A 21,597-nucleotide genomic window follows, 5' to 3' on the forward strand; every position below is an offset into this window, starting at 1 on the left:
GCGTTGCATTTCTTGTCGCAGACCATTATTCGAGTTCAGGAACGAGAACAAATTCTCGTCACATCACATCTTCCTTCTACATTCCCCGTCATGTCTGTCAATCGAGAACCCAATGGTGGTGGAGGACGCTTCTTTGAAGTTGGATTTTGGGAGCCTGGTTTCTCCTGAGTCCTAGTGCGTGGTTCAATGTCTTTCTGCACGAAAAACTCATTTTGGTTGGAGATTGTTGCGTCATACTGACCATGACATTCCCCACTTCATACCCTTTCTTCGTCGCCAACGCATCTTCATCGGATCCAGACCCCCTTGCGCGGCCCGGTCGAAGGCGCACAATTCCTCTCCGCCAACCCATGCTATAGACTTTTTTTGCATGCGGGCTATACTCATGACCAATGTCCGCCCTCATGACCTGTCGCGAAGCCGACGCCAAGCGATAGGTATGTCCGCCCCCGCCAATCGTGGAGCTATATAAAGCTCACATCCTTTGCAGTTCTCGACGAGACAGCATACAACCACGAGTTCTCTTACTCGCGATTCTGGCCGCTGTCGGTTCATATGCGCAAAGCCCGGTTGTCGACCTGGGGTATGCACAGTACCGCGGTGCGGTGTCATCGGCCAACTTTGCACACTTTTTGGGCATTCGTTACGCCGCTGCACCGATAGGTCAGAATCAAATGTTTATGTCAACACCTAATAATCTTTTCAAAAGGTGACCTCCGCTTCCGGGGACCTCAACCACCTGTAAATATTTCCGGTGTTCAAGATGCCACAACCCAACCCAACCAATGCTTCCAAAGCTCAAGCGGATTGTCGCCAACCAATCCGCTGGCCACGAGGGCTGTTGTTGCTGACGAGGATTGTTTGTTTCTCAAGTGAGCGTCGTCTCGGATCTTTGAAGTTTCGCTAACACGGTCTCAAGTGTTTACTATCCCAGCGATACAGCTGGTTTACCTCCAAAAGATTTACCTGTTCTCGTTTGGATACATGGCGGAGTATATCATCTTCATTTTTCCCGACAAGCCACCAACCAATTTTTCAGGGCTACCTCGGCGGTCAAGCTAGTGCTTACAATGGCGACGACATTCTCAAACAGAGTAACCGCAACTTGGTTCTCGTCATCATTCAATATCGCTTGGGGGTATTTGGTGCGGGACAGCATTGGTTTTGGGTGCCTATTTTGACTGACGATTGTCAGGTTTCCTACCAGGATCTAAAGGAAAGCAGAATGGCGCCTTGAATGCTGGCCTTCGTATGTTTTTCACTCTTCTCTTGAAGTAGATGTCCCGTCCTGATATTGTTTTTCAGTTGACCAAGATGCAGCGCTCCGATGGGTCAATCGCCATGTATATCCCAACCTGCTCTTATATCTTGCTCTTATATGACGTAGATCACAAAATTCGGAGGAGACCCGGCCAAGGTTACTATATGGGGAGAGTCCGCCGGTCAGTTTTGAATTTGCTTCATAAATTGTGTTCACCAAGTTTCGCAGGCGCAGGCTCTGTACTGCAACAAGTTGTGGCCAACAACGGTCAGACTAAACCGCAGCTCTTCCGAGGAGCTATCACCAGTTCGACTTTCCTTCCCTCACAATACAAGTACAATGACCGGATTCCGGAGGTCCGTGAAGAATGTTGTTCGAATGAAACAAATAGCTCAACAAATTTCAGCTCATTTTCAGCCAAGTCGTCTCGCAACTAAAGTCAGTTGGATTTATCTTTATCTTGCTCCTTTCAATAGTACTCATATCCGTTCAGCTGCACTACTGTGTCTGTTATTATGGCTTGTCTCCGCGCTGCCGATGCAAACGCATTGGAAACCGTGAATAATAATCTCAATCATGGTGCTTTCTGGGGAACGTTCCTCCTTGTGCCAGTTATTGACGGGACATTCATCCGACAACGACCGACATTGTCTCTGGCTCAAGGGAAAGTCAACGGTGTGCGTCTCGGCTCCAAGGTTATCTTCCTTTCCTGACTTTTTACCCAGAAAGTGTTACTTTCCATCACCAATACCTTTGAAGGCGATGTTTTCGTTGATCAAAACTCGGCAGCAATTGCCAACGCAACCCAATATGCTCTCAATCTCTTCCCAGAAATCAAGCCAGCCCAAGCCGAAAAAGCTGGTCAGCTATATAGCGAGCTTGGGGCGCCAATTCTCCAGGAGAATGCAATTCAAGCAGAATGTGAGGGAAACACTCAGTCGTTGATTACTAACTAAAGCACGTTAGCTATCTTCATATGTCCCACCTATTACATGCTCAACGCATTCCGGGGCCGCTCTTACAAAGCCGAATTCGCAGTCCCGCGAGGCCAGCACGGTGCCGACGTCGCCTACTATTACCCCACACTTTCCACCCCTACCTTCCAGAACCAAGCGTTCATCAACGCTTTCGCGCAAATCTTCACATCTTTCGCGATCTCTTTGAACCCCAACGTGGACGTGGACCCTGCAAATCCGACTATTACTCCGCAGTGGAAAGTGTGGTTACAGGGCTTGGGGGAGACTGAGATGTTGTTCAACAAGACGGAAACGAATGAGCCCGTGGTTCACACCATCGAAACCGGGCAAGCCTTGCTGCAACGCTGCGCGTAAGTGACCTTGATTCCCGTGCAAAGTCTACCTGAACTGAGGTTATGTTTCAAGATTTTGGGATAGTGTTGGCGCGTTTACTGCACAGTAAAAGAGATGGATCCTTGACCGTTGAGAGAGAGATGATGTTAGAGGGCAGTGGTCCTAGGGCGGGCCGTTGAGCGTAAAAATCCATAGTATGAACAACTCGGGAGAAGAATTGGAAAAGACATCACTCAGCCGTCTTCTTGTTATACTTTGGTTATCCTAGTAGAAGCAACGAACGTTACGAACCCAAAAAATCTGATCAAAGTCACGTCATCAGTCAGTATTGTATCATCCTTTCCTTGCCTTTTCCTACCATCCGGCGAGCAACCTACAGCCAAGCGCTCTGCTTCCACCAAGATAGGCTACAGACGGCAGCTCTGGACCAGACGTATATTCAGCACCATGAATGGGAGAGAGTTCTATCGGGGACGATAAATACCGCGACTCGGAGCATTCAAGCAAGTGAGTAGAGCTTTGTTTTCCAATTCAGACATGATCCTTATTCGTCATGAGGACTTATCGCGTACTTCTGTCTTTGGTGCTCGTCAGGATATGAGAAACGCGTCTGAGGTGAAGTTGTGATCCGCGCCTCCCTCTCCTCCTTCTCGCCATGTCGCGACCTTCATCGTATGTTCTCTCGTTCTTATTACGGCCAGACCAGCTGATGAGATATGTAGCCCACGAAAGGACGAACCTGGCAATTCTCGCGATGCCGCACAATTCCCACTTCCTCGGTGAGTTGTGGCCTACTTGTTCGATACGCGGACTGACACCGTCAAATCCAGCGCGTTTTCTTCGAAACATATGCTCCTCAACGACGACAAGTCCGGCGAGAAAGACTTGGCCGCGAACCTCAGCGCACCAGACCAAGGCGAGGTCAGTAGCGATGCAGGCAGAGTTTTGCTACTGGCTGCGCCACATACCCCGTTCGGTCATTGGTTTTCTTGCTACTTAACGCGCTCAATGTCTCTGGTACTAGTGCTCGTCCCCGTCGCAGCCGACACAAAAGCCTTAGAACTCCGCCTGATGTCCCGGTAATAACAACGGTTCCACAATCAGCCTTCACATTGCTACTAGCTTCTCATGCTCAAGTGAGTGTAGCTGCCATGCAAAACGCACAATTGCTAATCTACCTCGCCGTTTCCAGTTTCCTTTGAATCCTTCCGTATTCCACAACAGCGATCTATCAAACAACCTATTTGTCAAAGCTGGAATGGCTACGTGGGCACCTCCTGCCCACGACACTGCTAGAGAGTATACTCTGCCGACAACAACACTTGCAAGTTCAGACGAACCGGTAACAGCTATTCATCCCATTATCTCGCCTTTTCATTCTTGTTTAGGCTGAAGTCCTTGACAGAGCAACACTGCCAGGCGCATCAGTAGAAACGGTCCCAGAACCTCGGGCACCCGACAAAGTTCCTCGCCGTCAAGCTCACAAAGCTCGCGTTCAAGCTCGCCGTCAAGTAAGTATACTTGTTGCAACAATCAACACCCGCTCAATGAGGTTTCCAGTTTGTCACTGATTTCCACAACAACGCATTGTCGAATAAAATCTTCATCGCGGCCCTGTCGGCTACGCGCGCAACTGCTACCCAGGATGCCACACTATCTACAACAAGAATGATCTCGCTTTCAAGCTCAGACGAGCCGGTAAAGTCTAGTCGTCGTACTGTCCTGCCTTTTCATTCTTCTTCAGGCTCAGAAACACATGTTACCATCTTCAAGCTCGGTGGAGAGCACCCAAGACGACGGTGCAACACCGCCAACTCGCACGGTTCGACGTCTGCCGTCTATGTCCTATGATACGTGCTTATATTAATATCAGCCACGCAAACGATCGCGACTCCCTACCTCTGAACCCAAACAAGATCTCAGTCCGGTTTCGACAGAAGCGGCATCTCCAAGTAAAAAGGCAACTTTTGTTACCTCCCGCGCTGGCCCGCAGTTGACGTTTCTGGAGATACGACTATTGCTGACTTTTTACGACCACGCAAGTCCTACGAAGGTGTGCTCGTCACACACAACCGAACTTGCAAAGACGGCTCCGACTAGTGAAGACTCTGAATCCATCCATCTCAAACCCACGGCTACTGCTGAACCAGAGCAATCGCGACCGCTACCCACGCCCGATACGGAAATATTGTTTGAGCAAACAACGAACGAAGACGTAAACGATACTCTCGTATTGGTGAGGGCGCCGTTGTTCACGGTATCATCTGATGCCAACTTCTAATCTAGGCAAGAGGACCAAGTTCAACAAACGACGACAGTACTGCCATCACTGATGAACTCGCGACTGCAAAATTTGCCGCCTCAACTACGAATGCTGATTCAGAGTAGATTGAACGTAAAGAAGTTGGGTGTAATCTCGTCGCCGAATCGCCAACAAGGGTCCGTCGTTGTTTTACTTGATTACGAACGTGGCTGGTTGCTGAGAATGCTGACAGGTTGATGTACAACGTCTTATTCGCGCTGAAGCTGAAACAGCACGAGCGACTTCCACTGTTGCTGATGCAGCGCTGGGGAATGGCCAGCGCCGACGTCTACAGGTATTGCACTGCCAGGCATTTCTTCAACAAGCTAACTTGTTTCGTGAGACTACACACTCAAATCATTCCCGGAATTGGATTTACAAGTCGACGGGTACCCATCCGATAGTTCGATGTGCCACATAGTTGATTTGTACAATACTGGTAGTCAAGGATCAAGTTATCAGAGCCGTTCCAACTGGTGTAGTTGCTACAAAGCTAGGGTGCTGATCCCAGAAACTGAAATGTCTGATACAACTGTCGGTCGTTGCCTGCGTCTTCGCTCTCCGGTAGCTCGGCAGAAGGGAGAAAGAAGTGAGCTGCGATACGCTCTGGTGATCCTCCAACGTCTCACGCTGTTGCCCGGGTCAGCCTGAGGCCGGCGTATCCGCGCAAATCTTTTCGTTCCCTTTCGAGACAGTTTCTGAGCACAGATCGCATGTTGTCGTCGGTTTGCTTGTCTGTTGCATGGTGAGATTTTCAGTCGACAGAGATAGGGCTGATCGCCGAACCTGGGCTACTTGGATCCGGATTCAACAGATACGACAGACTTGGTACAGACGAAGACGCGACGAGGGAAAACCCGGCCTGAGAAGCTTCAGCTACTAGCATTCGCGACAAATAGCACCATGATACTATATATAATAAGTGGCACTCACAACGTCCTCGTCCTCGTCCTCGTTGTTCAAGTTGTCATGGCTAACAAGATGGGAGGCTACCGCTTCAGCTTCTTGATTCGCTACAACACCGCGAAGATGCTCGTTTGGGATGACGGGAGACGAGGACACGTTATTCGTAGCTTCTGGCTGGGCCTCCGGATCAGGTGAGGTTACCTTTGAAATTTATTGAGGATTGAGCCCAGTGGATATAGTACACGCACCGTATTGTTCACTGCTGTGATTGCTAGCGGTTGGATTGGCGTAGTGGGGGCAACAGCAGTGGTTGCTTCTTCGTCCAAGGCACCGATTTCAGCTGGAGGCGTTTTTCCACGCTAAGTCGTGGTGTTCAACTACGCAGTTATAGCCAATACTCACTTTCGCGTCTGCCAGCTGAAAAACAGGCGCACTGTTAGGATGTACTGGCGGTTGATAACAGAGGGACGCACATCGTGATTGCTCGGAGCACCCGCAACCAATCCTCGAGACACAAGAGCACCAGGCGACTCTGACACAGCGGCGGGCTTGACTGAGACTTTGATACGAGTCGTTGGGGGAGGAAGCGCGATAATAGCATCTGTTGGATCTCCCGCAGAGGAATCGGAAGTATCTGACACGGTGAACTCCTCGTCGGTATAATCAAAATCGGTGGTCTCAACACTGAGCCTGGTACAGCGTTAGCCAGCAATCTAAGTACGCGATGATGAGTTCACGTCTCGTCGACGTCGTTTGACATGGTTCAAGAAAGAAAGCGGTGGCTGTGACGACGATGTCATTCCTTCTACCAAAGCAAGCATTACAACCCGAGTTAAAGATATTACACGCACAGTAGCGACAGAGGTGGCTGGAAGAGCGACAAAAGAGATGCGTGATGCGTACAATAAGTAACCTAAAAAGAGCGTGTCCAGGATCCAGTTTATGGGTCTCCGCAATGTTTCCACATTCGCACGTAGTCCACCGCCAAGGCACGTTCCTCGAGGTTCTCCGGCCAAGTCGGTAGCCACTGTTGCTTGTTGTTGATGAAGTCGGACATGGGCTCTGTAATATCAAGTTAGCAAAAAGTAACAATACGGGAAACAACGTACTGCCGGCGTGATTTAGCCACGGCTTATCTCCTTGACCATCCGGAAACCACCCATTCGTCCCACCGACAGCGACATTCATGATCAGGTAAAAGTCTTGGTCGAACAGAGTCGCGTTTGTGCCATTGACCCATGGATTTGTGACTGGTACTGGGTGACCATTGGTATCGATCGCAGTGGGCGGGTAGTCTCCACGCTTGAAAAACGGTTCCTTGAATTGGAGGTCGAGGAGGGTATGGAGGCGTGTATCGACAGAAATACGAATCCATTTGTCGGTCCATTCCATGGTATATGTGTGGAAGTCGCTGCTAAAGATCTTGCGCTTCTCTGTCCACCACGAATACGACTTTCCGACACTGTTGAGGACTGGGATTGGGCCCCAGTTGAGGGAGCCTTGCACATAGTTGGCCCCACGATTTGTGTACTTCAGACCATTGCCGCGACTTTCGACCAGATCGATTTCGCCCGAAGCAGGCCATGGTCCATATTTGCTGTCGACGGGAAGCATCCATATGGCGGGCCAGAGCTGAAATGACCCGCAAGCTTGTTCAACTCCTCCTCGAACACCTTCTTCGCAATCTCGCGGGATTAAGTTGCGCAACGTCTTTGTAAACGTCGATGGGCTCGCCGGTAAGAGCACGGATAGTCGGGGCGTCTTTTGCGAACGGCAATATCGACAAGTTGGTGATGGAGGCAAGGGAGATGGGGTGATTGTGAAGAAACGACGTTTGCACTGGGCCAGCTTCCGACGTTTCGGCTGGGAGAGAAGAATTCTCGGGGGCGGCAGCGCTTTGCGGGTCCTCTAGAGCCGGTTCGAGTGGGGCTAAACCAGGCTTGTGGAGCTCGCTAATGACAACTCCGATGAGGGTAGAGAACAGCCGTCAACCCTTCTTCCTCCGGCTCTCCAATGGGTCCTGGCTTCCTCACAGCAGATGAACTGTGACTCAGGCGGCTTCGCCGCTGCTGGCGATCGTCCCGGCGGCCCGAATTTGCAGTCAACATAAGAGTATATTCCTTTTATACAAGCCTGTCCACGTCCCATCCTTGCAAAAGAATCAATCTTTCGATTATGTGTCCCACTTCATTTATGCTCCCACAACGCCAGGCGTCGAAATATTCGACGTGGAACCGACCACAGAAGGAGCAGTATACAGCCCCCTGCCATGCATGGTGCTGAAAGTCGAAGAAGTCATGCACGACGCGTTCTACAAAAGTCTCAGTATAAGAACTTGGAGATTGTTCAAGCCGCTTACCGAAGTAGATTCTCACTGGGACTCGATATGCCAGTAGAAGATGGAACTGCTGTCCCTTGCAGTTTGTACGATGTTGGCGGAGACGTCGCAGATGGTCAACTGAGTGGCCGAATTTGAGCATCCAGCGGCCCGTTGCTTCATTAGGGACGGCCAAAGCATAAACAGCGCCCGAACCGTCTTGGGAGTGTGCTGGCCAAGTGGTCCGTAGGGTGAGGGAGTGGATGTGAGTTGACATCGATGGCGGGCAGGGCGGTGACGATGGCGAGTGACGGTGACTATCTTGCTTTGGGACTACTACAAACAAGTTACACACTAGATGAGATCTCAGTGGTAATGAGGAACATAGACCAGACCACGTACAAATATGTTGTGTCGATGATCAACGCACATATTTATAGTAGGATTGCCAGTCATCATCCAAACCTTCACGTCGAGCAATAAACTTGGGCAGATAGGCGTCAGTCCGACCGTGTTATAATGCAGGAATCAAATGGCAGCCCCGAACGATGTTTTGAGGATTCGAGGCGGTTCGGTTTTGCGGCCCCATCCGTCAGGGACACATAGGCATGGAATATGCCCATACCAGTAACGATGAGGGTCGACATGATCTTGGGCATGAACAAGAACAAACCTTCGCGTCCGGTTCAATAGATCTTGGTCTCGCCAAAGATCGTAAGTCATGTAGTTCAACTGCCCAGTTGCATGAGTGTAGAGTAGATCTTTCTCAATCACGAAATTGATGAGATGGCGGGAAATCGGAGAGCGTGTTCGAAGGTTACAATGAATTGCTACCACTAACACAAAGTACAGCAGGGCATCCCTCTGCATACCCTCTGGGGAACTGTGTGGACATGTACTGTAGAAAATAGTCAGTTAAAACACACACTGTTTGGATTGGTAGCTCACCAGACAGAGAGAGATGTTTTCTGGACAAGATGGAGTAGCGGGAAATCGGAGAGCGTGTTCGAAGGTTACAATTGATTGCTACCACTAACACAATTTACAGCAGGGCATCCCTCTGCATACCCTCTGGGGAACTGTGTGGACATGTACTGTAGAAGATAGTCAGTTAAAACGCACACTGTTTGGATTGGTAGCTCACCAGACAGAGAGAGATGTTTTCTGGACAAGATGGAGTAGCGGGAAATCGGAGAGCGTGTTCGAAGGTTACAATTGATTGCTACCACTAACACAATTTACAGCAGGGCATCCCTCTGCATACCCTCTGGGGAACTGTGTGGACATGTACTGTAGAAGATAGTCAGTTAAAACACACTGTTTGGATTGGTAGCTCACCAGAAAGAAAGAGATGCTTTCTGGACAATCTGAGAAGGAAAGCTCCAGGAGCAAATAGCACAGAGCATATTTTTCTGAGCAACCAGATGGGGAAATCAGAGAGTTTGTTTCAGAGTTAGAATTCGGTGCTATCACTAGGACAGGTGCAGCAGGTCTGGGGAAGTGTATGTACATGCACTGTAGAAGATAAGCCAGTAATCTGTCTGAGTTGGCATCGTGCTCACAAAGCAGGGAGAGAGAGAGGCAGTCACCGTCACAGTCACGAATTTGCTGTACATGTGACTGTCACGTCGCGTGACACCGAAATTCAGAGATTTATCATTTTGTCAAGCCTGAGTCGGAATATAAGTAAAGGAAACGCGAAAACCGCCTGTGATTACCTGAAGACTACCAAGTTTACGGGGCAACAACACAAACTGCACGACTCGATATCGATCAACCAGGACGAGTCGGGCATCACTTTTCTCCTGCGGGTTGTAGGCGAAGGGAACTTGCTGGTGGTTGCATTTGGGTAGCAGACCGATCTGTCGATGGTTAGACGGGCACTTCGGGTTAGCAGAGCTAGGACTGACTTGGTGCAGTCTACGAAGATGATTGAATATCAGCAGAGTGCCGAAAAAAGACCACGTACATTCCGGTAAGCGCCCACAGTCTAAAATAATCAGGAAAACGGAGTGTCTTGCCGTGGGAGGACATACGTAGGCGCCGCGAGAAAACTTAAACATACAAATCTTGTCTCCGTGCTCATCCATCTGCCAGGTCAGTTACCGACGTTGATAGGGACAAGAACGCACAATTCTGCATCAAGAACTCGTAGCCCGCCATAACATGTGAGTTGAGGTGGCTTCCCAACATCGCATGGACCGCGCGATGAAGTTTGGCCATCCAGGGACGAGTAACTTAGGGAATATTGTAGTCAAACAGCGATTCGTGGATATAATTTGTGCCGGTACCTGATGGTCCACAAGCTGTTTGCTGGGGTCGTATTTCTTGAGAAGGGAAAAGACATTGACCACATTGGAGTTCTAATTCGTCCTTCAGTCAGCACCGCGTTGAAAGAGTGGGTCAAGTTAACGCACATCGTCGTCAAACTGATCACCAGTCCCATCGAAACCAAGCACCAAGGTTCTGTGGTCGTTCATAGGCGGGTCGGTTTCTTCCAAATTAACGCGTCTTCTCGACTCCATAGTACGTTTGAGAAAGCTAGAGTACAAGTCGTCGGCTTCGTTACCGTGAATGAGTGTGAATGTGAATGTAAGAGAGCGGGGGCTGAGGTCGGACATTGGAGCTTCCATAGCGGGGTTTGGAGAGAATTACGGATTATAACGAGCTGGGCGCCAGGGTCAGCAGTGGTCATTGATGATGCACTATCGAGACGCACTTCAAACTGAAGCGAGGAAAAATGGTAGTGACAAGCAGCGTTGGTCCTTCAAAGCTTCACCCACGTTAAGGGCTTATAAACCGAGCGCGGACTCTGAGGTGCACGGTTTGTGGCGACCCTGACGCCCGGCGGACGCACCCATTTATATGGTTGTGTTAGTTGATGGGAGAGTTGATGGAAGAGGGTGATGCATTCTGACGAGTCATCGGTAAATCGGCGCCGCTCTTAGTCTCGTACCCCGACGTTCTTTCGAGAATCGCTCGCTGCGCGAGCGGAGTCCTGCGGACCGGTCCACGTGACTGATTTTAGTTTTTGATGCAGGGATTCTCTTCTTGAGGGCGGTCTCCAAAAGCCATGCCTCTCATTTGAGAAGAGCAATCTCGCCGTCGTCCTCTGTCACGACCTTGTCGTGCTCAACCAAAAACACTTGACGAATGCCCTTCACACCCGGGCCGTTTATCCAGATGGCGAACAGATCCGTCTTGAAGCTTCCTCGCGATATGTTGCATTATGAGTTTGCCGACCATCTTATTGAGGTTTAATTCAGGACGAAGGATCCATGGAGACAGTAAATGTAACTTGAACTCGACCTCCTCAATGATTGTCGAGCCGGGATCGATGGTTCGCAAGGACGTTCGTGAGCGACAGTCAACGCAAGATTGCGGTTGACCGAGAGATGCGGTTGGAGGTAGACAGTGAGAAGGCGTCATTGATAATTTCCTCTAGACGAGGGATACCGAGCGTCATGTGTTTGCTAGAAACACCAGCAGAGATACATTTGGGCTTCGGTTCTGAAATGGTTTGAGCGAAACTGCACGAAAGAGAGGAGGAAAATTTACGAGAGAGGAACCGGTGACCTATAGCACTTGAGAAAGAAGTGTGCAGAAGAAGAGACTGCTTACAACGTAGGTTGGCCATAGACGAGAGCGGGAAAATGAATGCGATCCTTCCATGGCATGATCAGCATGCGAAGTTGTGGATGGGCCAAACCCCGCCGTGATTTGCTTAGTCCGACTTCGATGGGGGGATAGAAGAAGTCAGAATTGTGGACGGGCAGTAAAATGCGGAGATTATTCTTGAAAGTATTCGTGTCTTGAGTTCGTGCGTCATGTGCAGCCTTCGCGAGCTATGAAAAAGAGATGAGCCAGAGAAAAGAACCCAATTGATGTACTCGCCCGAGCTCCAAGGGCATTCCATGGTCCCGGGTTTGTCTTGGAATCAAAATAGAGGTATTGGAGGACAGGGAGAACGTCAAAGCGACAGGTGGCGAAAATCCTGGAGAAAACACGGGCGTGGTGTTCGGCCAGCTCACTAGGGGGAACAGATTAGCAAGTCTGAAAGTTTTGAAACGAAATTAACCTCGAAGGCACAGCCATTAGACGCTCAGCACCAGCTTCTTCGAACGACCGGAGGCAGCCGTACTCCATAACCCTCCTCATATCCCAGAATGCGTCGGCTCTCCCCGAGGGGTAAACTTAGCTGCATCGATGATTTGCTGGAAGGCTCCGCGGTTGGATCTGAAGATAAATGTCAGCATTGGGAGAATTTGAAGCAAGTTATAAAATGACGCATTGCGCGGTGGTGCCCGCCTCTTTCTCGATGTCGGTGGCGATGGCTCACTGGCGAGGAAGCCTAGATTGATGATGACGTCGTTCACAAAGCGCCGTTGTTCGCCAGAAAGAGAAGGTGAGTTGCCTGGGCCGGTGGCTGCCTCCGCCAGGAGCGCCAAGTTCATGCTGTCGGTCATTCGGGTGAAGGAGAGTCGATAATGGCGAGGGTGAAGAGAAAGAAAGAGTAGGTGATGTGTTGGCAAGCTAGCCTGAGCTTTATGCTGTCGCCCGCATCGCACGGCCGCAAGCCTGAGTGCGCGCCACATCATCGTCAGACGCAGGCGCACATGACGCGTGACGATGAATGGCGCACATGACGCGTGACGACATGACGATGACGCGTGACGATGTGAGGGTCACGGCTTCACAAAAAAGAGAGCATGCCAAGACGTCAGATTGTAGAACGAAGAACAGACATTGGTAGAGAAAATTCTAGAGGTAACTGCATTGTTGACAAAACACCACCCGCGCCCATTCAATCGTCACTGAGGTGCCAGTCAAAAGGGGCCACGTTTCCCTGGAGTATCGTAGCCCGAGGCATTTGCCTTGCAAGTATAATCAGCAAGTGACAGAAGTAGATGGAATAGATAAACTGTACCCTGTCTTGACAGCAAGGTCGTACAAGTAACGCACAAAGAAGAAGCTATCGGCCGATTTGCGTGTGAGAAGATTCATAATGGTGACTATCGTGCGATGGTAGTAGGCCTGAGGAAGGAGTTGGCATGGAAGACATATTGAATAACGAGCGCTTACAATCCGGGTTGCTCGGGATTCTTTTTTTCCATAGGCGAATTCATACAGGGCTCGACGAAGCTAACAATGGTTCAGAGATGAACGAGGAAAACACGAGAAACATACCATAGTTATTGCCATAGCGAGCATGGGGGGTGGAATGAAATAGGGACTCGGAGCCAGGCCGACATTCTTGCGCTGGGAGATGAGACAGACCAGTGTGGCAACCGCCGGATGGGCGCAGCGAGTGTTGGTGTCGCTACGCGTCCCCTGGGTGAAAAATGTTAACGGGCTCGGAGCGAAATGTAAAGCGCTCACGGTGTCAGTGTTGTGGACGAAACTGTCGTCGGCCAACATTGCTTTGACGGCTTTTTTCTGCTCCGTAGACCACTCCTCCGCCGTGTAAGGCTGGTGTGTGAAGGGGTTCCAGGGAGCAGGGCTGAGCTTTGGATTGAATTGCTCTCGCTCCTCTTTGGTGTAGGGCTTGAGTGTGTGAGCGTGGACAGCGTTCGAGGGAAACTTGGGAATAAGCATGTGTTGGATGATCATCTTGGCGTCATCAAGTGTATCGGTCTTGAGCTTGTACTCGGCATTGGCCACCTTGTTGATAATGGTTAGTTGCTTGCTGCGAAAGAAAATATGAATGCGTACGATGAGTTTGCATTCGTGTCCCCTTTCTTCCCAGCTGTCTGCGATGATATGAGTAAGCGTCAAAATCCGTTGTCAAAGGCCCACTTTTTTCGATGTTCCGTCCATGAATGACGTACGCACGAAAGAATGCATCGTCCATTCGCTTGAAGTTGTTATCCGGGGGGGGATACATGTCGAAGTTGGCGATACCGGGGAGAAGGAATCCGCGGGCAGTTGACTGTACTGCATAAAGCAACGGCTTTTCCCGCTCGAGCGCGCTTGTGGCTGCGTCCGAGATGTGCGTTGTCGTCGCCGCCGCCGCCGCCTGAGCATTCGCGACATAATCCTGATTCATCATCATCGACGTGCCTATCGCGAGTAACCCCTGCTCCGTCCCAACTGGAATCTTCATCGAAACTTCGAATGAGGGATTGGCGGGAGGATACGATATATTTGCGTGGACAGCCTGGCGATTGTCGGAGATCGAAGTCGTTGTGCGGACAGGACCCAATTGCGATGTTGAGTGGGATGGACGCATTCGAGAGGTTGACGAGCCCATTTGAGAGGCTGAGTGCGATGGGCCCATTTCTGAGCGCGATGGACGGATGTGGGAGCCTGAGCGGGTTGGCGCCATTTGTGAGGCCCCCATTTTTTGAGGGCGCGAGCGCGATGGACCCGTTTGAGAAGCCGAGTTGGATGGACCGTTTCGAGAAGCCGAGGGAGAGGGGTCAGACAGAAGAGACAACTGCGATGCGGGGGCTGGAGCCATTTGGAAGGCCCGGAATTGAGAGGCCGACTGGGATAGACCGATTTGAGAAGCCGAGGGAGATGGGTCAGACAAAAAAGACAACTGCGACGCGGAATCGCGGGGACCCAATTCAACCGGAGACGGAATTCTGGTGAAGTGGTTCCAGGTTTCAAGTTCGTTGGGAAAGGGAGAAGCTGGGAGATTGTTTGCTTGGTGAGCGATGTTACTCTGGCTGGACGACCGCGGGATAGGATGGAAATTGTTGGCCAACTGGCTCTGCGGAGGAAGCGGTTGAGGGCCGCCAAATTGGTCGTTCGGCATGATGAAAGCGGGAAGCGGCTGCGCCATGACAGACACAGGCCCAGGATGCTGGGGCCCAGCATATTGGACGTTCGGCAAAGGAAAGGTGGGAGGCACGATCTGTGGCCCACCATGCTCGAACAAAACTTTCGCGAAAGCCGCGTAGAGCTGTGGGATGGTCATTTGAGCAGGTTGGCCGTGTTGAGCATCGGAGAAACCCTGAAGTAGTTAAGTAATTCGTTCGACGACGATGGAGAGTTTTGGAGACGCACGGGGGTCGAAGTTACCATGGATATGAACTCTTGCAGTTGCGGGTTTTCCTCCTGTAGCTCTTGCTGAAGCGCACTGGCAAGGGAGCTATCCACTGAGGTAAAACAAATCAGGGAACGCGTCAATCGATAGCTTGATAAACGCACCTTGGCGCTGCGGAGTCCATCCAGCATTTGGGTTCAAGTTGTTGTTGTTGTTGTTGTTTTCAGAGTTCATCGGCGAGCGTTGAAAGCGTGTCAAGGGAGGAAGAAGAGAGAATCTTGGCGAGACCGGACTTTTAAACCCTGAGCGCTGGCATGCCCGCCAGGCCAGTGTGCGGCCTTGAAAAAGGAAAGTGAGGGAAGATTAGGTGCGGCCTCGTTGGCTGGAACAAAATGCAGACTTGCCTTGACGACGTCGCTTCACCAGAACGGATGACAGGAAAAGGTTATTTTGCAGTGTGGCCGTTTCGGCCCGTGCGACGGTGGCGGTTCGCAAGTGCTGGCACGAACGATTTAGGACTGTTGATGCAGGGAAATATGAGGGTCGCATCATATTGAGTAAAGCAGCACTGCAACGAATGGTAATTGCTCGATGGGTTAGACGGACGGCACACACAACTAAGGCATTTCGGGGCCTTTCGTTCTTCCCTGCATGCGACTCGGATGATATTGCCGCCAGGCGCTGACTCGGACTCGGAGCGCACAGACTCGGAGGGTGCTGGCGGCTCAGAGGGAAACGCCGCGTGGCAGTGTCACAGTGACACTAGTTTGCTTAGTCAGATATCAAGCTTCAAGTCTGAAAGGGCCAAAGGCCGAGCTGATACAGTACTACTACTAGTAATAAACATTGTCTCTTCTGACGCCGTTGATATACCGGAGAGAGCACTAATTGTCGTCGTTCGTTGGATCGCGAATGATGGGTTTAGTCAGAAGTCAGTCCCGGGGGCGCTGCCCCGAGACTACGTGATGGATTGGCAGACGGCGAGCGGTATGGAGGAGCCGATATGGGGTTTACATGAGAGTATATAACTAAGGTGATTATATATGAAAAGAAAGAGGGTGTGGAGTGAAACGGGGTGGGAGCGCAAAGTACAGCTGGCGAGACAGAGTGAGTAAGTAAGTACAAAAAGCAATGCTTGCATACCTGGCGAGACAGAGTGAGGTGCTGATGTCCTCTCCGTCGTCGCCAGGTAGCTTATAGGGAGCGGGAGACAAAGTAATGCGCTGCTGCATTGTCTTTGCTCTAAGCGGGCTGACCAAGCTTGTCAGGATTCACGGCGCTGCGTGAAAGCGGATCACGTACCCGCACGAGCAAGATGCAACCCAGCAGCTCGGGTTCTTGCTCGCCATTCCCGCTTACGACCTGTCGAGAAGGTGGGGAATGTGGGTGAGAAAGCGATTGCGTTGCGTAACGCTAGGCTCACCTCCAATTAGACTTGAGTAAACACCAGTTTAAACTCGACTAATTGTCGTCGTTCGTTGGATCGCGAATGATGGGTTTAGTCAGAAGTCAGTCCCGGGGGCGCTGCCCCGAGACTACGTGATGGATTGGCAGACGGCGAGCGGTATGGAGGAGCCGATATGGGTAATGGAGGGTAATGAAGAGAGATTTAAGATGATGATGAGGGCCGGATACCGCTGCCGCCGGCGCGTAAGAGTGCGTGAAGGACCATCGGATGTTTGCGCAAGTAGACTTGGAAAGCCTCAGATGACCAGCGCCCGGCTGCTTGGATGATGTGGGGAAGTGCACCATCTTCTGCAAGGTGGGTAGCTCCACCTGCTCGGAGAGACTGCCCGGCAATGTTGGGGTCGGGAAACAAGTGTTTTAGGCGTTTGATAAACCAGGCCCGTGGCGGTACCTGGCCGTTTTCCCGAGCCCAAAGATAAGGGTTGAAAGGCAGCAGTCGGTCTCGAGAGTTGAGATACAGCAGAAAATACTTCAGGGCAGCTTGGTCTGCGATTATGATGCGGTTACCTTCAAAGGCAATATCTGCTTTGTGAGCCGGGAGCCAGTACTCGTAACTCTCTGCATTTAGCGTGACGGATTCGCGTTTCGTGTATTTGCGAGGATTGCGGAGTCTGGGGTTGTCGGGCATGGTCATTTCGCCAAGACGATGAAGCGCGTGGAAACCGGAGAGGAGGATGGCGAGGAAGAGGAGATCGTCGTGGGTGGGCATGCTGTGTAAGCTGTCTATAGCTTTACGTAGATGTCCGAGGGTCAAAGGGTTTTTTCTTCTAACAGGCTGACCATGGATACGTTTGCACCCTTTCAAGGCGCGAGACACGAGAACACTTCTACGCATCGCACGAACTTGGGGGAAAACAGCTTCAAGCTGATTGCAGATACCTGATAGATATGAGTCGACAGAGTTGGGGTTGATGTGCGTCGAGCGATAGACCACAAAGTAGGCCAGGGTTTTTTCGGTGGGTTCCGTTGAAAACTTGTTGATGCGGCAAAATTCGATCCAAGAGTTGAGTGCCGATCCGTAGGTATGGGCGGATGAGATGTCGATTGAGGCGTTGAGAGCGACAGCGAGTTCGCGTTCAAATCGCTCGTGTGTCCAGGCTTCCCGAACGGGTTGCCTGGACGGGATAGTGGATGTAATCATTGCCCGGGGGCCCCCAGCGCCTCTTGTGGGGGTATAAATTTGTTGATAATGAGCCCCGGAGCCAATCCTCGAGCAACGTCGAGACGGCCGCGGGAGAGAGCGTCGGCTACAGAATTGAGTTCACCGGGGACGTGCAACACGCGCAGGTCGACATTGAACCTTAAGAGGTTATCTACTGAGCTGCGTAAGATGGTGTTCAAGTTGTACGCCGGTGTTGCGCGCAGTGTGCTAAAGATGCTAACAGTATTAGCGTTGTCAGTGAAAATAGTGATGCGGTATCGTGTTACGCAAGACGTGTGTATGAGAACGTTGCGACAGTGCCAGTTCAAGGCGCAAGCAACACATAGTGCTTCATAGTAGAAGATGATGTTGCTGGGGGTCTCGCTCGGAACAGGTGCGTGGAAACCTAGCATGTGCTCAGGTAACCAAAAACCCATGCCGCCGAGGGATGCGTCGCAGTACATGGTGGCAAAGGCTTCCGTGTGTGGGTTCCAATCTAATGCATCAAGCAGCAGGGTGCCATTAGATCGCTCGAGGTGATTTACGAACCATGTGAGGTCGGACTTGATAGCCTTGTTGATATAAATTTGTGCATGCGCGTTGGACTTCCCCGACATCTTGTCGTACATATTTGAGAGAGCAGGTCGAAGTAAGAAGAACATGTTGAAGGACCAGTTAATCCACCCAGCAAGGCATTGAAATTCGTGAAGTGTGCGGCGACGAGACGGAGATGCAACGAAATCGAGAACGGCGGCGATGAGATCGGCTTTCGCGGAGGGCGGCAATGTCATAGTCATTGCGTTCGGATCGATCTCGAAACCTATGATGGTCAGCGAAGTGCCGTGGAGCTGTTTCTTCTCCTTGTGAGGGATTCCGAGAAGATCCCAAAGTCGGAGGAGTTTGACCTGTTTGGCAGGCATAGACTTATGGTAGGGCTCATAATAGAGGAAATTGTCGCTGTATTCCCACCCATAAGCATCGTCAACATAGCAGAACAAGTCTACAATGGACTTGACGAATATGGCAATCCAGATCACAAGACCCATAACGGACGACCATATCCTCGGTGACCCACAACTCCCAAACGTGCAACACCAGTCAACATTGCGCTGAAGCGCACCATTGTCTTTCCCAGACAGAACCTCAGCCTTGGTTGGGAAGTTGCTCGTCGCCACTTGCTTGATCTGCATAAGTGGGTGCAAGGGTATGAGTCGGAAGGCTTCAGAAACATCGGACTTGAAAAGCACAATATGCGCATGAGGCTCTTGGCGACGGAAGCGAAGCAATGCGGGGATAAACTGCTGCATCGTGTCCATCCGTGGACCTTTGGTTTGCAGTTTGTCAACCATCGTGTTTGGCGCGAACGGACCAGCGCTCTGGTGCGAGACTAGACGGAGATCTTCGCTATGAGGTTTTGGGACCGCAAATATTGGGGTGCTGTACATGCCGGGGAGCAGGTCTGGACCAAAGGTGTGTGAAAACCGACCCTTTGCAACCTCAAGGTCGCGCTGACTTGCAATGAAGTCCCGTTCGCGTTCAGACGGTGGTGGAGCCCAAGAATTGTCCCAAGTGGACGGGTAACCGGAATCATAGTGCGTGTCAATCCAAGGCCAGAAACCCTCGCGGAGGCCAGTCAATACTGAGCGAACGAACAGTTGATTGGGGTGGCGGCCCAGCAAGGCTTCGAGGCGGTCAACCCGTATAACTTGGGGAACTTGAAATAATTCGGGGTTCTCCAAGATGGTGCGCATGGCCGATGCATTGGAGAACTCATGCGAAGATGGGCGAGGAAGTGGTTCATCGGTCTCGGTATATCGAGCGGTTCGGCTATATGACACTTGCTCGAATTCTCTCCATCCCATTCCTCGCATAAATTGCGGGAGGTAGCAGGCCACTACTTCCTCGTCATCTCCCAACTGCTCCAGTGCAAAACGATGCAGGAGTGTATCGTGGTTCCTAGGCACGCCGGTTAAGCTTGTCTGGGCACTCTTCGGCTGGATGATTCCCGTGGCACTCGAGGCAGGCATGGCGGTAGCGACAGTGGGCAAGGCTGCAACGCTTTCGGTTGAAGTTTTTGCAGATCTCAACAGGTCCGCCTCTCCGTCGCTGACTGCTGGACGAGCGATCACGCGCACTGGGCTGGTGCCTCTCGATCGTTTGCGCAACGTAGAGTCCAGTTTCGGCCAGGTGCGCATGTCTGATCTCGTGGAGGGTCCCAGCGTCATCGAGCAGCAGCCGTCGGGTCTGGCCAATGTAGACACGGAGGGCACGATCGTACTTGAGGACACGATTGTGGTAGGCTTAATGAGTACTCGCGAAGGCTGCGTTGATAAGACGATGATAGGTTTGGAGTTCTGCTGCTCGTCCTTGGAAAGCGCTGTTGACTGCCTCCGAATAGATCCAGAAGGCTGTATTCCATTGGCCAGCAGTGGCGATGGTGGAGACCACTTTAGGTTTCCGAACCTGAACATCGAAGCCGGTTTCGCCGAGAACCAACTCGACTGGTCTCTCTGGCTCAGTCGCATAGGTGTTGGCGCGAATGTGGTCGAAGTCGACGTATTGGTCAAGGAGTACTTGCTTCCAGAGGTTAGGCGGGAAACTCGGCATCCAAGGGGAGGTGTGAGCGTGGCGAACGGCCTCCTTGATGTCCTCCGAGTAGACTTGGACTCTCGCGGATACAAGAAGGACCTTGGCTGGTAAGATGGAGTCAAGGAACTCTTCGGTCGCGCCGGTCGGCCTGAAGAAAGCTGCATAGTCGACTCTTTGACGCTTAGGCGCCGGCTCTTCCTCGCCAAACTGTTCTCGACGGCGGACACCGAGACCTCCACCGGAGTTGTCGAGATCATCTGGCACGACCCTTCGTTGGTTATCGATCGCGTCCAGTTGTTCCAAGGAGGGTCGGAGTATTGCTGACGTGAATAGGACATTTTGCTCAACACAGGCATTGTTGAGCAGAATGGTGAGTTGGTAAGTGACCTCTGTGCGGTCGGCTCTTCCCTCCTCGTAGGACTTAACCCAGGCATCAACAGATGCCTGCTGCTGGGGCGTAAGGGCATATGGTCGTTGTGCATGATCGGTCATATGAGAGATAGATGGAATAAAGTTGGTTTATTTAGAGAGCGCAAAGTACAGCTGGCGAGACAGAGTGAGTAAGTAAGTACAAAAAGCAATGCTTGCATACCTGGCGAGACAGAGTGAGGTGCTGATGTCCTCTCCGTCGTCGCCAGGTAGCTTATAGGGAGCGGGAGACAAAGTAATGCGCTGCTGCATTGTCTTTGCTCTAAGCGGGCTGACCAAGCTTGTCAGGATTCACGGCGCTGCGTGAAAGCGGATCACGTACCCGCACGAGCAAGATGCAACCCAGCAGCTCGGGTTCTTGCTCGCCATTCCCGCTTACGACCTGTCGAGAAGGTGGGGAATGTGGGTGAGAAAGCGATTGCGTTGCGTAACGCTAGGCTCACCTCCAATTAGACTTGAGTAAACACCAGTTTAAACTCGATTAAGAACGTGGGTCATCAATTCAAGTTACCGCTGTCACGGTGGTGCGGAGACAAGGGTCGAAACTTATCTGCTTGCAAAAAAAAATACAGGAACGTCAAGTTGAAGCTACCGCTATTGTGCTTCTTACCCTCCTTGAGAGCCTGAAGCTTGGCGTCCTTCAAGTTGTCCGTCGCATCGCATTGTAACTAGTCCTATCAATGGATAGTATTTGTGGTCGCGCTGAGCAGGAAGATGACATCATGGAACAAGTCGCTCCACAGAATGCATTAGATGAGGATGCTATGGTATGTTGGCTCTGAGCGGACGGCTTCTTACCTTGTGGATGCATGTTACGGAGCGCTGCTGGGCGAGAACAACTCAAATGCGTGTTCGTAAGTAGATGTTGCATACGATATTCGAGA

General features: G+C 51.2%; 6 protein-coding genes across 6 annotated transcripts; 1 reads left to right on the forward strand and 5 right to left on the reverse strand.

Annotated features, from left to right (window-relative positions):
• Positions 1 to 3,226: 3,226 nt before the first annotated feature.
• On the forward strand, positions 3,227 to 4,959 carry MIND_01129700 (uncharacterized protein; the record flags this gene model as incomplete). The annotated part of the gene is made up of 10 exons (XM_037367845.1): positions 3,227 to 3,243; positions 3,294 to 3,350; positions 3,402 to 3,542; positions 3,596 to 3,707; positions 3,764 to 3,913; positions 3,960 to 4,082; positions 4,132 to 4,269; positions 4,316 to 4,393; positions 4,445 to 4,807; positions 4,858 to 4,959. 10 exons carry the CDS (start codon positions 3,227 to 3,229, stop codon positions 4,957 to 4,959), a joined length of 1,281 nt encoding a protein of 426 aa, XP_037215677.1.
• A 1,760-nt stretch (positions 4,960 to 6,719) lies between these two features.
• MIND_01129800 (Glucan 1,3-beta-glucosidase) lies at positions 6,720 to 8,373 on the reverse strand (the record flags this gene model as incomplete). Its single annotated transcript, XM_037367846.1, has 5 exons — positions 6,720 to 6,841; positions 6,889 to 7,508; positions 7,552 to 7,708; positions 8,019 to 8,090; positions 8,139 to 8,373. 5 exons carry the CDS (start codon positions 8,371 to 8,373, stop codon positions 6,720 to 6,722), a joined length of 1,206 nt encoding a protein of 401 aa, XP_037215678.1.
• A 1,864-nt stretch (positions 8,374 to 10,237) lies between these two features.
• On the reverse strand, positions 10,238 to 10,729 carry MIND_01129900 (Zn(2)-C6 fungal-type domain-containing protein; the record flags this gene model as incomplete). The annotated part of the gene is made up of 3 exons (XM_037367847.1): positions 10,238 to 10,333; positions 10,388 to 10,459; positions 10,514 to 10,729. The coding sequence occupies 3 exons, from the start codon at positions 10,727 to 10,729 to the stop codon at positions 10,238 to 10,240; spliced, it is 384 nt and encodes a 127-aa protein (XP_037215679.1).
• Positions 10,730 to 12,900: 2,171 nt separating this feature from the next.
• MIND_01130000 (uncharacterized protein) lies at positions 12,901 to 15,639 on the reverse strand (the record flags this gene model as incomplete). Its single annotated transcript, XM_037367848.1, has 10 exons — positions 12,901 to 12,970; positions 13,024 to 13,130; positions 13,179 to 13,238; positions 13,284 to 13,427; positions 13,476 to 13,757; positions 13,809 to 13,846; positions 13,893 to 15,054; positions 15,108 to 15,199; positions 15,252 to 15,425; positions 15,492 to 15,639. 10 exons carry the CDS (start codon positions 15,637 to 15,639, stop codon positions 12,901 to 12,903), a joined length of 2,277 nt encoding a protein of 758 aa, XP_037215680.1.
• Positions 15,640 to 16,696: 1,057 nt separating this feature from the next.
• Positions 16,697 to 19,890, reverse strand: MIND_01130100 (RNase H domain-containing protein; the record flags this gene model as incomplete). The annotated part of the gene is made up of 2 exons (XM_037367849.1): positions 16,697 to 17,715; positions 19,209 to 19,890. The coding sequence occupies 2 exons, from the start codon at positions 19,888 to 19,890 to the stop codon at positions 16,697 to 16,699; spliced, it is 1,701 nt and encodes a 566-aa protein (XP_037215681.1).
• A 106-nt stretch (positions 19,891 to 19,996) lies between these two features.
• Positions 19,997 to 20,776, reverse strand: MIND_01130200 (C3H1-type domain-containing protein; the record flags this gene model as incomplete). Its single annotated transcript, XM_037367850.1, has 1 exon — positions 19,997 to 20,776. One exon carries the CDS (start codon positions 20,774 to 20,776, stop codon positions 19,997 to 19,999), a length of 780 nt encoding a protein of 259 aa, XP_037215682.1.
• Positions 20,777 to 21,597: the final 821 nt, after the last annotated feature.

The sequence above is a fragment of the Mycena indigotica genome (genome assembly GCF_014461135.1).
Source record: "Mycena indigotica strain 171206Taipei chromosome Unknown Mind.scaff0010, whole genome shotgun sequence".
Taxonomy (NCBI): domain Eukaryota; kingdom Fungi; phylum Basidiomycota; class Agaricomycetes; order Agaricales; family Mycenaceae; genus Mycena; species Mycena indigotica.